The sequence below is a fragment of the Aptenodytes forsteri genome, unplaced genomic scaffold (assembly GCF_000699145.1).
Source record: "Aptenodytes forsteri isolate BGI_AS27 unplaced genomic scaffold, ASM69914v1 Scaffold376, whole genome shotgun sequence".
Taxonomy (NCBI): domain Eukaryota; kingdom Metazoa; phylum Chordata; class Aves; order Sphenisciformes; family Spheniscidae; genus Aptenodytes; species Aptenodytes forsteri.
The window spans coordinates 237,943-251,056 of NW_008796056.1; the positions used below are offsets into that span (position 1 = coordinate 237,943).

At 40.5% G+C, this 13,114-nt stretch overlaps 1 protein-coding gene across 1 annotated transcript in view; it reads right to left on the bottom strand.

Annotated features, from left to right (window-relative positions):
* The window catches only part of FAT3 (FAT atypical cadherin 3), a 368,576-nt gene that overhangs the window by 25,577 nt on the left and 329,885 nt on the right, over positions 1-13,114 (bottom strand). Inside the window, exons 20-21 of the mRNA XM_009286273.1 lie at positions 5,434-5,568; positions 4,269-4,426 (exon numbers count right to left, since the gene is read on the bottom strand). Coding sequence (XP_009284548.1) covers positions 4,269-4,426; positions 5,434-5,568 — 293 coding nt within the window. The remainder of the gene's footprint in view (positions 1-4,268; positions 4,427-5,433; positions 5,569-13,114) is intronic.

A 13,114-nucleotide genomic window follows, 5' to 3' on the forward strand; every position in this document is an offset into this window, starting at 1 on the left:
GACACTGTTCAATCCTCAAACAGGGCTCTTTGATAATAGCCTGGACCTTGGTACGAAGAAAAGCTGAACTACAAGTTAATTTCTTACTAAATGAGGTACATTCAAGCAAATAGTATGGAAATCCAGTGAAAGGCCAATGCTGTTGTCCAGGCTCAGCAGTTATCCAGACAATAACGTCAGTGGGATGACTGGTCTGACCGAGGGTTGGTAGCATCAGACTCTCAGTTCAGGACTGAATGTGTGGCACTGCTTTTTTCTCCATCTATATGATGTAACACAGCAGAGAGCTTGAGTTACTCCATCTCACAGCAGAGATGCAAACTCTGCAACCCCTCGCCAACGCAGCCCACAGTGCCAGCAGAGACCCTCCGCATCAAGGTGAAAGCAGAGAGACACTGCTTCATCCTAGCTGGGCAGAAAATTCCCACCAAGCTTCCATCTCTCAGAGCTTTCTGGGCTTAGTTACAGTATCTCTCATTGTAACTACTAGGACGGGGAGGTTAATGCATACTTAAGCATGTATGCTCCTACAGGCACAAAATTCCTCACCTGTGTAAAATGGGCAAAGAAGTACAAAGAACAGACAAGGCTCCAAAAGCTGATGCAATCTGTTACATTTCAACAGTTTCATTCAATGAGCAAAATGGAGCCAAACACATACTGTAAATTATTTTGGAATATTAGCCTGGCTAAGACATTTGGCTAACGTCCATATTTGTGTATCAACATAGGTAATAAAATGATCAAATGGTTCTTCTGAGACCACCTTAGGCTCACACAGTCCGTCTGCAGTCACACACCATGGATACAGCATGCTGCCTACTAATCTATCTGGGGAAATATTTCGTTAGCCGAATTACATTTCAGGTTCGTTTGTGTAAAACGGTATATTTAATTAAAACATTACTCGTTTCAACTCTAGCCATAACTGGGATCATATCCAAGCTTCAGTCTTATCCAGCATAAGCCATGTAGCAGTAATGCATTAAAATGTATAATATACACTTAACTAAACCATGCAAAGTTTCACATTAACTGCCTGGATGGAAGAACATATGCTTGCCTTTTACCATTTAACAGCTATATTTCTGGCATGATGGGAAAGTCTTTCTTTACCTATTTTTAATCCTTTAAATTTCACAAAACAAGTTGAATCTCCATTATATTCCTTGAAGAAAAAGAAATGTTATGGAATTCTCTTCTGCAATGGCTTCGTAATGCTTTAAATTGTTAAATCTTACTTTTCGCAGATAGATGCTACGTAGGAAGAAGGAAATGGTGATACCGTTTTTGGCACACGTAATCTTTTCAAAGGAAAAAAAAAGGCCATCTCATTTTGCTTCAATTGTCTTAAAAGCAAGAGCGCGCAATGAAAAAAATGGCCAACCTCTCAAAAGCAATGGATGAGTTGCTTTATTAGAAACAGCTGAATAAATAACACCCTTATTATATTGTATCAACACAGTGTAGCTGGTAGGCTTTCAGCAAAGTAGTAGACAAGCAGTTTGCTCTATGGAATTTATTATTCATCCAAGAAGGACACCGTGTTATGATTATGGAATATTTCCATCCCTGGAGTTATCACAAATGTATGAGCTCCCAAAATTAAGCTGGTCATTTAAACACTGAAAACCATATTGCAGCATTAATTTTTAAATAGACTGCAATGGGGGAGACTTGCTTCAAAAAATTCAGTGTCACTATATGCCCCAACAGTGGTGTTGTTTTCTGCCCGTTCTCCCATGGGCTCGCACTATGTGGTTGGTCTAAATTTCTTCTACCTCTGCCTTTGTTTGGAGCTCAGTGTTGGTGCTGGGCCCTCTGGTGCTAATCCAGCAGATACTTAAGTGCATGCTTAAAATTAAGGTATGTGAGTAGTTCCAATTGCCTTCAAATACAGGAAGTTAAGCAAGTGATTAAGTGCTTTGCTGGAGTGATGCCAGAGTGCTCAAAAGAGCACAGGATCCCATCCTTTATCCTCTATTTGGAAAGCTTCTCCTCATGTTTAATTTAATTGAAAGCAATGCTCAAATGATAACAACTTCACATTTATAGACCTCTAATTAATCTACTTAACGGCCTCATTTCTGAGCGCTTCCCTATCTCACAACATACATACCTGGTTAAAAAAAAACAAAACTAAAAAGGCCTTACCTCTGGTTTACAAATGTAAAAACATATGCTTAGAAAGTCTAAGGGTAACTTCCTTGAAAGCATCTCAGTTAGGGATTCGCAAAGTACAGTTTATGAGTCAGCTGCCATCTCTCAAGAGACCTGCTATGGCTACATCCCTTGAGCATAATGCCATTTGTCTGCCATAGAGCACTTTTGTGAGTCCAATGTTCCTCTGCTAAATGACCTTCACAAACAAAATTAGCAATTCCTGATCTTTTAAGTGATGCCATTTCTTCAGAAAACATGCTGAATGTAATGCTTTGCTTTTCTTTAAGCCCTATGCTTATAGAAGCCAAGGGCTAGACCTGGGAAAAGGATGTACCCACTGCAACAGCAAATCCTGCCCTACCTAAAAGCCAAGCATGAGGCTCTGGGAAGGGAATTCCCTGTGTTCTTCCCTGCCCGATGCATGGGAGAAAGCGGAGCCTTTGCGTCCATAACACCGCATACCAGACCCTCTCATCAGACACGTGAAGCAGCAGCTATGTCTGAAGCTCTCTGCTAAGTGCTGCACGAGATGGGTTCAGAGCTGGAAATCCTTTCTTAGAGCTAGGAAGCAAAAAAGAGCATGACCTGGAGGTTGGCCTCTGAGATGGGAGCAGAATAGCCACAGCTCTTGTCACTGCTCCTTCAAGTGTTATTTTTTCCTCCTAGTATCTTTCAAAGCAAAATGGTTAGATGATTGTGTGAAGCAGTGACTGAAAACACAGAATTCCTACCCCACAACTAAAAACTCAACCCAGGTGACTGCAATAAGGGACATTTTTTTGTAATAGCATGAATTTTCCTCTTTTGGCAGCAAAATCTCCCAGCTTCAGCTGGAGATTTCCACTCAGCTGCCTATGACCTGACCTGCTGGACTCCTTAATCACGATAGTATTATACACTAAACTCTAATAAAATAAATTATCCTATCATCATTCTAACTCCATTTCAGTCTGTCTCTGTATCATCTCCTATTGTTTTCAAGTGGCACCTTTCACCAGGGCCATTTGTTTTTTTCCAAGCATTTTTCAAAACTACAAAATTGCAAACGTTCCCTACTGATATATGCTAAAAGCAACCATGATGAAGACTTCAAAGGTGGTCTTCAAGCCTGCAGTTTTGGTTTGATTTTTTGAACAAAAAAGTATACTGAAAAGTTCAAACTGTGCATTTCTACATGTCTCAAAGCAGAGCTTAATTGTCTTGTACAAATCTGAACAACACTGAGAGTCCCCAGTGAATGACAGACAGTACTCCTGCTCATGAAATAGTTCAGTCTAACAGCTATAAAATTATTTGTTGCCATTAACAACTCATCTAGACATTTTAACATTACCTAAGCATTCAACCAAAAGAACTCTAAAGATTGCAAATACAGACACAAGAGGCTCTGTGCCATTTCTTCCACTGCTCAGACATGGCCGAGTTACAAAAGTCAATGTCTTCATCTTGTACCTTAGAGGCTCTAGCAGAAGTACTATACATGCAGGCTTTTGGATGAGCCTAGCACTCCTTTTCCATCCAGCAGATATTTGCCGTTCCACAGAAACCCAACAAAGAATGAAAATGCATGGAGAGGTTACCAATTAAATATTGATTGGATATCAATCTCCAGCTTCCCCATGCCTCTCTAAACAAATAATCTTAATTCACAGAGTGCAGGAATCTTCAGTAGGAGACACGTTTTAAGCAGTTGGTTTCTGGAATTAACTTGACAGCAGTGAGGGCATATCCTCCAACCACAGTCACGGACACAGGGTAAGAACAGCTATTTCAGCATGCATCGTTTTGACTATATGGTCATACAAATAGCCAAATCTTAGATCTCATGCAGATCGGCTCCTGCGTGCAGACACACATAATGTTCTTATAATGAACAGCACCCAATGGAGCATTTTCCAAGTAAACTACCACTAACAAGCTGCTTTTTTGATTGTTGTTGTTGCTGCCATTGCCAACATTGTTGTTTTTCCCTGTTAGCATGAAATAGATCAGACTTCATCTTCTCAATCTACAGCTGAAATGAGAACAGCATCCCCCAAATCAAGACCCAACAAAACATATAATCAAGAAAAACAACTGTGGAAAAGATAAGTTATTTTAATTACCTTCAGAATTATACAGGGATTAGCTCTGGTGTACATTATAATCCCATTGCTTTGCAGGGTTCGCAGACGGAGAGCCAACTTGAATTCCTCTTTCTTGCTATTTTCAGAAACCCGGTATTTAATGTAGCTATTCCCAGCAAAGCTAAGGGAAGTGTGGCCTGAAATAACCATTTTGAAAAGACACATGTTCTTTTAATGACACATGAAATAATTCCTCAACTGTCAAGTTAATTAAAGAATTTATAGAGCTAATGAGAATGTCTAGGAAGAAGTAAATAAAACACAACTTTGATGGGAAAAAAGGCTGGCACCTACTACAAAAACATATTGTATATTTGGGGAAAATTATTTTTCAGTGGATGGAGAAATGTTCTATTTCTCCACACATAAAAAAGAGAGGTATCTCCAAGTATTCAGCATTTTTAAGGCTATACACCCCTGGAGGCACCTATGCTGCCTCACTGATAACAGAGGGAGTCAAAGATGACCATGCCTGTACATCAGGCAGTTGAGTTATGGGTATAAAGTTAGGTGTGAGCAGATGCCAGCCAAACCCTTGCAATGAGTTCCCTGCAACCACTGCCCAGGACCACAGTGATACAGCTCCGTATCTGCTGTGTTTTCATCAGGGAAATAGCACGTCCTCTGTCAAGCAGCCCTGGATTCACTGAAGTCAACGGAAAGCTCCACTTCATGGGCTTTCCACCAGGCTCTTTGTATCCCGGGGAACAACATAGCTGCAGAGAACTAACAAATGTCCTGAAACTTTCTTTTTGGGATGGTGTAGAGTTTTCGTTAATAAAGATTGGAATTTTGATAATCTAAATTGTAAGCAGAAGAGTTTATTATAGAGCTTTGCCCATGGCAGGAAAACATCTGGCATAACAGTCCCTAGGAAAAGCCCTCTTTTCTCAGCAGCCTGTTTTGCTGATCAGGGATTCAACCAAGTCAGTGGGAATTTCCCAATGGAAACTGGGTCATGGTCTTCACACAGCCCCATAGCCAAGTATTTTACAGGGCTTATAAACAGATGTGCCAAGTGCCAGTACTGAGAAGAGTTAAGCAGTACATCTTCTGTTGACTTCAGTGGCACCTCGACCTACAAAATGAGAATGGCAGCACTTTGTTGTTCAAGTATATCCCCCTTTACCGCTGTGACATGTACCTGAGCATTCGCCAAGCTTTCCTGGTGGGCACTGGCAGATGAACGGTCTCCGGTTAGCTTCATACCCCACACACTGCATGTCCCCTGGGCACGGCTTCTCCAGACAGGGATCGTTAGACCCTGGGCAGAGTCCTCCTGCAATAAGTTAAAATACTGTCAGGGATAAAGCATGATCTTCAGCAATACGAGAGTAATGAAAGACAACTATTGATCTCACACTTCAGTACAAGCAAAGAATGGCTTAATAATAATAATAACAAAAAACCCCCCAACCCTTCAGGGAAGAGACGTCCTTTGGACAAGTATGTAGCAAAACCATTATGGTTCTTCTTCAAAGACTGCCCTAAAACCCATGGCAACGTATTATAAAAACCAACTATTATGAGCAGTAACTGGTCTATAATTGGTGTTGTGACTCTCAAGCCAGTCATTTTCTCACAAAGCCTCCTGTGCAGGGGATTTAGGGATATGAGAAAACAAATGACATGAAGCTACGCACTGCTTTTGCCCCAGCACACCCATGAGAAGCAAATTTAAGGAGGTGGAGTTCCCTAGGAGAAAAAAATAAGAAAAAGCCATTCCTGGGCTATGGAGTGACAGCTGGACTTTTCATCCTCATACTGCACAGGACATGCGGCCAGCCTGATTGTATGGCATAGGCAGACTTGCCCTGTCCCCATGTCCCTCTTGACATTTCTGAGAGCTCACATCCTATTGTGCACCTTGCCCAGGCTGCCAAAACCTATCCTCCTTTCTTCTGGATGTGACTACACAAGTCCCGTTGTACCTGGAACTGCATATGTCCAGGGCAAAAAAAAAAAAAAAAAAAGTGGATTACTTGCTCTGAACTCAAAGTGAAGAAAATCTGAAAATCAAAAATAAGTTGACTGTATTTCTTGACATTACCTAATTGAAGAAAGAAGCAGCTTAATATTCTAAATAGCCAGTTGCAATTTATAATTATAAATTGGGCAAAACATCCATGTCCTTTTGTATTTGGGGAAGAGCATAATTTGGAAAAAAATATTTTGAATGCTAGTGTCAATTCTTTCCTAAAAATCTTTTATTAGTATGGAATCTAATCTTGCCCAAGAATAGGTGAATTCAGAACTACTACTAATTTCATAAGGGAAGTAATCTGAAGGGACAGATGAATACTGAGTTTTAAATTTGCTTAAAATACCTGTGCGACACAATTACATTAAGGTTCTTCAAAACCTCCCAAATTCTTAGCATCTATCAAGCTGAGCATGTCAAGGGCTTACTTTAAAGCCTGATGTCAGAGGAACTTCTTGCATTCCATGCGGTTTGGCTAAAACGTCTATATAACTTCTAAAAGTGTCTAAATAAATCTGTTTTGATTGCCCTAATCTTAAAAGATTTGCAAACACCGTCTACAATAATGCAAAACACGATACAACTATTGCTGCTTAATATACCTTATTATCTCAGGTATATACGACTTCCACAACAGTTAGACTTTTCTTGGTTGCAACAAGGAACTTGGTAGATGCAGGGTCAGCTTCTACCTTTGGACATCTGTGTGTGGCTGCTATGAAAGTAGCCTTTAAGTGCAGGAAAAAAGGCACTCCTGCCCATGCTTCTGTTGATTTCCAGCCAGAGCTTGAACAGAGGGAGAGTCAGCCGCTGGGAATGGACAGGCGTCTCTTGTTTTGCTTATCAAATTCATTTACTTAATACATGCAGGTGATGATTTTAACAATCAAAAGTCAGCACCTTCCTACCCATCACTTTTTGAATATTGGCAGTTCTTGTTTATTGCAGGTCCCTTATAATATTCAAAAACTGTTTTTTGAGCATATGTATTTTATTTACAATTTATAAAGGAAGAAATCAGCCTGCCATACAGTATATCTCCGAAATTAATGAAAGAAAGAATCTTATTGCTCTCACACTTTAGTATAAGCCAAGCAGGACTCATAGTAAGCATAGCTGAAATTACCTGAAATTGCTGGTTGACAGCCGGCTGAACACGAGCCAGCAGTGTGCCCAGGCGGCCAAGAAGGCCAATGGCATCCTGGCCTGTATCAGAAATAGTGTGGCCAGCAGGAGTAGGGAAGTGATTGTGCCCCTGTACTCGGCCCTGGTGAGGCCGCACCTCGAATCCTGTGTTCAGTTTTGGGCCCCTCACTACAAGAAGGACATCGAGGTGCTGGAGCGTGTCCAGAGAAGGGCAGCAAGGCTGGTGAGGGGTCTAGAGCACAAGTCCTCTGACGAGTGGCTGAGGGAACTGGGGTTGTTTAGCCTGGAGAAAAGGAGGCTGAGGGGAGACCTCATCGCTCTCTACAGCTCCCTGAAAGGAGGTTGTAGCGAGGTGGGTGTCAGTCTCTTCTCCCAAGTAACTAGCGATAGGACGAGAGGAAATGGCCTCAAGTTGCGCCAGGGGAGGTTTAGATTGGATGTAAGGAAAAATTTCTTTACTAAAGAGTGGTGAAACATTGGAACAGGCTGCCCAGGGAAGTGGTGGAGTCCCCATCCCTGGAGGTATTTAAAAGACGTGTAGATGCGGCACTTAGGGACATGGTTTAGTGGGCATGGTGGTGTTGGGTCGACGGTTGGACTCGATGATCTTAGAGGTCTTTTCCAACCTCAATGATTCTATGATTCTACCTGGCACTGTAAGTATTTTCTGGAAAAAGAAAAATTACTACTGCAGGTTTCAAAGTGGACATGAGCTGACTACAAATATGGCAATGACTGTAAATGTCTTGCTTGATGTACAGCACAGTCAATTTAATCTTTAACATCCTCCCCTCCTTTGTCAAACATTTGTTTGAGAGGTCTATGCAGTAAACGATTTACAGTACTGCCTGTAGCACTGTTAGAAAATGACGCATGGCAATCTTTATTAATCACTTTAGTAGGTAACATAAAGGGAATAACAGCTGCAATATACAGTCACACTTTAAGTCTTATAGAATCAAGAAACAAATGTCATTTTATAGGGTTCTGCACTGCAGAAGTATATTCTATTTAAAGGTAAGGTCTGCAGAATTTAACAGAAAATATGATGTTTTCTATAGGGTTTTTTTTTTAGAAAAAAACCCCACATTCTTTGGAATTCAGTGGCAAGTAACAATTATTTCTGAAATTATAACAGGTGGTTAAATATTCTATAGGCTGTCTTGTATTTTCTACTTGGTTCTTTTGCTATTTTAATTCATTCTTATGTGACAAATACACAGCATTCTGCTGTACGCAGAGTATATCTCTTCTCTGAACACACTTAAACCTTTTGTAAGGCTGTAATTCAAGTGAGCTTCTGCGTAGCTGACAGACAAGTTATTTGGACAAAAGCCCTACAGCTCATCAGTGTGCAGCAGAAGGGTGCACTGAGATTTCCAAATGTGGCTCCGCAAATTTTCACATCCCCTAACCCATGACTGTATCTTTGACATGAAGCAATAAAGCAATAGATTACTTTGTTATCCATCTCTGCCAGTTTTTTTAGCTGATTCAAACTCTGATTTGTACTTCGGAGTCATCCTTCCACAGTCAAAATATACATGGAGAGGATCTAACGTATTTAGTGTAACTGTGGAGACACACTAAAGAACTGCTTATCCTGGCAAGCCAAGAACAGTTCTTCTGGTAAACTACAAGCAAATCAACTTTTTATTCATCCTGCTGCAGCAGGATTTCATAGCTGTCACAAAAGTTTTAAAATATTCAGACTTGGGAGAAGAAATGCTCTATGCCTGTCTGTATGGTTATAAGTACATAAGCTACAAATCTGCATTACTGCATTGCCCTAGCTAACATGCATTTTCAGGCTGATTTCACAACTATGCGGAGCAAAACTGTGAAATCATTCAAGGTTACATTGTCCACATCAAAGATTTACAGCCTGAGTTTAAATAAAATTATTCTAATGTTGCATTTCCACTCCAAAGAACAGTCTATTTACCATCCAATAAGAGATTCAAGAAATATGGATTTGAATTGATCGTTTTTTTTCTGTAGGCAAGTCCGGTCAATTCACGGCACTCCCTTGAAACTCACATTAGTATTAATAAAGTTGTTCTCTACAAGAGAGAGAGAGACAGATCTCTGTCTCTATCACAGAGACACACGAGCTAGCGTCAGTGCATGGCAGGAAAAGGTGGAATAGACCCACTTGATTTTGACAGATCATCTTCAGTTTGATTATCTAAAAGAAAGTAAAAGTATTACAATCTCCCTGCTAGTATACTGAGGAAGAAAACACTCTTCCATTGCAAAATGAGATGTTTGTTTAATTCCTGTCCATCCAAAGAAGGATCACTTCCAAGAATGTAAATATATTTTGAAAATTGAATGCTTCAACAATTTTAACTTGAGCCTTGAGATATTTGGTGTTTTTCTGTAAGCCCATTCTCCTGAATCTGTATGAATATTGAAAAAAAAGAGTCTGTTTCTCTTGCTTGCTTGAAAGGTGACTCCTGAAGGCCAGGGTCCCAGAAAGCATTTAAAGCAAAGCTCCAAACTGTTACTTTTAAGCAATCTAATAATTAGTTTAGTGGGAGGGAAGACGGTCAACTTATGAGCTGCATTTTGTTTTTATTTTTGGAACACGGTGACCAGGTATTGTAAGCAATTATTACAATATACATATAAGTGCAGATACCACAAACTTGGTTCTGCACAAGTCAGCCAAGGGTTTCAGTTAGCTCCAGTGCCCCTGGAAAGCTTTGTGTCACACAGTAAGTCCTAGTGAATCAGATTCTTTCCCAGTTTTAGAACAACTAAGACATTTGACCTCTTCCATCCACTCCTTGATCACAGCTTCCCTTAAGACCCCTTAAGTGACAGATAACAATTCCCACTCGCCTTGATTCTACAGTCATGCCCCCACTTGATGCTTCAGCTCTCCCACCTTTTATATGAGATTGTGCATTCTCAGCGTGGGCCTTAAAATGGGGAGAAACAGGAGAAACATCTCTCCTTACACAAGTGCAGGGTTAAAAGGACTACAGCCAAATCAAATCTATCAAATTTATCTGCAGTTCTTTGCTCCCAAGCACAGGCAGGACACCTTCTTCAGTCTTCCTGGCTACCTTGCCAGGACAACTCGAGGCTCATTAGTATGTGTGTGCTTCCTGAAAATGGGAGAAGTGGTGCTGTACACATAGGAATTGGGTTCCTGATGCCCAGTCCTGCAAAACACCCAGGACTCTTTAAAAGGCAGTGCGTGTTCTGTGGAGCTGAGGACACAAACCACCTCTGAAGATTAGGTCCTATATTAATAGCAGATCATCACAGTCTATGATTTCCTTTTGTCAGAACATTCACAAAACGCTAGAAGTGGCTCCATAAAGTCTGAATTGCCTGGTTTCACGAGAAAGTGGTCCAAGACTGCTGTTCACTTGATTAAATAACGTGGATGTGAATATCTGCACTTTTGCTGAACACTTCTGGGTCTATTAGAAAAATTCTTTCAAACTATTAAGCCAGAACCATATTAAACACTTGAAATGGAATTCATCTCATCTAACTTTAGGGCACGATTCATCCGACTGATTTTAGACATCTAGGGAGAGATGTATCACATCATTAAAAATACCTCATTCTTTCCACTGTCTGCAAATGGGGCCTGGAGTGACCAGCTCAGATGTAGATATATACCCACATTTGTCAAGATTATTTCAATCCAGCCCTCTCCCATAAACATATTAATGTAACCTTGCTTTTGTAAGATTATAATGCAGAACAACTCTATAGCAAAGTAGTCCCAACAAAACCTGCTTCTTCCCTGTATCTTTGTCTCAACACAAAATAATTACTTTGCATCATGAAAAAATAAAAATACGGAATAGATTTTTGCTTCTGAAAAATGAGAATGTCATGAGAACTATTTTACACGAATATATTTATTCCAGTCCTCCTATCTTTATTTCTCACAAGCACTGACTGACGTTTGCATACCTCATGTCACGTGACGGGAGACTGGCAATTGCATAGCCCCTATAGCCACACTGAAACAAACCCCAGTTTGTTACAGTATTTTTCATACAAACACAAGCAGATGAGCCAGAAATCTAAGGAGTCAGTCTGCTATTAGAAAACTCTTTAGTTCAATTTTATTGATTTTAAAGGCTTAGATCGATGCACCTGCACTTTCGAACTTGTCCTTCCAGAGCTGAGCTGCTGAAGCTCCGAAGTTCACCCAACTGCCTGCTTTACAGTCTCCCTGCATTTTCATGTTAGATAACTCCATTTGCTCACAAAGGTAATCTAGGTAAGTTATGCACAGCTGGCATGCATAAATTGTGCATATCTGTGACATCTGCCAGTGGGAAAACCACTCCAAGTATGATACATATTTCAAGAACGAGTGAATTAGTTCGAACTCAAGCTTTCTGGGTCATAATTGAATCAGAGCTCTGGAAACATATGCAATATTTTAATGGCTTTGTCATAATTCAAGCTATTAATATTTACTGGACTGGATCATGACAGTATCCTAGTGACAAAACAAGTATAATACTTTTATTATACTGATAATATCTTGCTAATGCTGTCTTGTTAAACAAGCCAAAAGAAATTTATTCTACTATTTTGTGCTCTTTTTCCTGACTTGCTGCATTTATGTGCATGCACAAGAACTACTGATCAAAGAAGTATTTGCATTTTTCTAACTCTTTTACCAGGCCTAGTCTTTAGCTTCCATGAAAGTAAAACTATACATACATTCTCTAATTAATATACCCTCAGAAGTCTGTGTTACCTCCTACGTGATAAAACACACAGTGTGTGTCTGTGTATTTACCTAAATACCAAGACATTTCTTGTGGGTCCTTTAATTAAAAACAGTAGAAGAGGCTGAAGCATTAACTAATGTGGAGAAGGGCAAAGCATGGGTTTTTCTACTTCCCACCAAGATCTCTTACCTCTGTGCAAGAGGCGCCAAGGCTTTCACCTCTTTGGTAGCTATACTGAAATCAGCAGCTCTGGATACTTTTTTGTTACAGGCTGCGTGGTGGACTGGACATGCATAACCCCACCCCAAGTCTTGTGGATCACCCGTGGGAAATCAGCACACAGTGGCTTGAACGGGAGCTGTGGGAACCCATCCAGCTTTCCAGCTGGACCAGGACAACCTGCCTGTGGCAACTGTTCCCCTACAGCGGTCTTTGAGGCCATGATAAATGGTCCAGAGGCTAGGGACCACAGACGGTCTGCAAAACCATGCTGCCTTTCCAGCAGCCTGCCATACATTTTGAGGATTGACTGGTACATGACAGAAAAACTTGGAAATCGCTGTCCCAGCTGAATTTTTGTGCTTCCAGTGCAAACTTGCTGTGCAGGGAGGAAAAGGGAGAGAGCTCCTGGATCAGAACTGTACTGCATTGCAAAGTCATTTTTTTCGAGCTAAGCTAAGGGATTATGAGGCAGATCCACTTACTATTAGTATCTGAAGGGAATAATACATTATTATTGACTTTAATAAGTAGTGAAATGAAATTATAAACAGTGAAAATTTTGGCTGCCAGAAAACCGATTTCTGACAGTGAGGGATATCGCTATCCCCATGGAGATGAGGATTTGTGATTTCTTGGTACAAAAATGAGACAAAGCTATAACTTAGAGAACATAAAAGTGTTTTGCAGACAGTGCTCCTGCACTGGCTCCTGGACTCATCTGGAGGATATTGCAGCATTGTCCCTTTTAAACCTGTGAA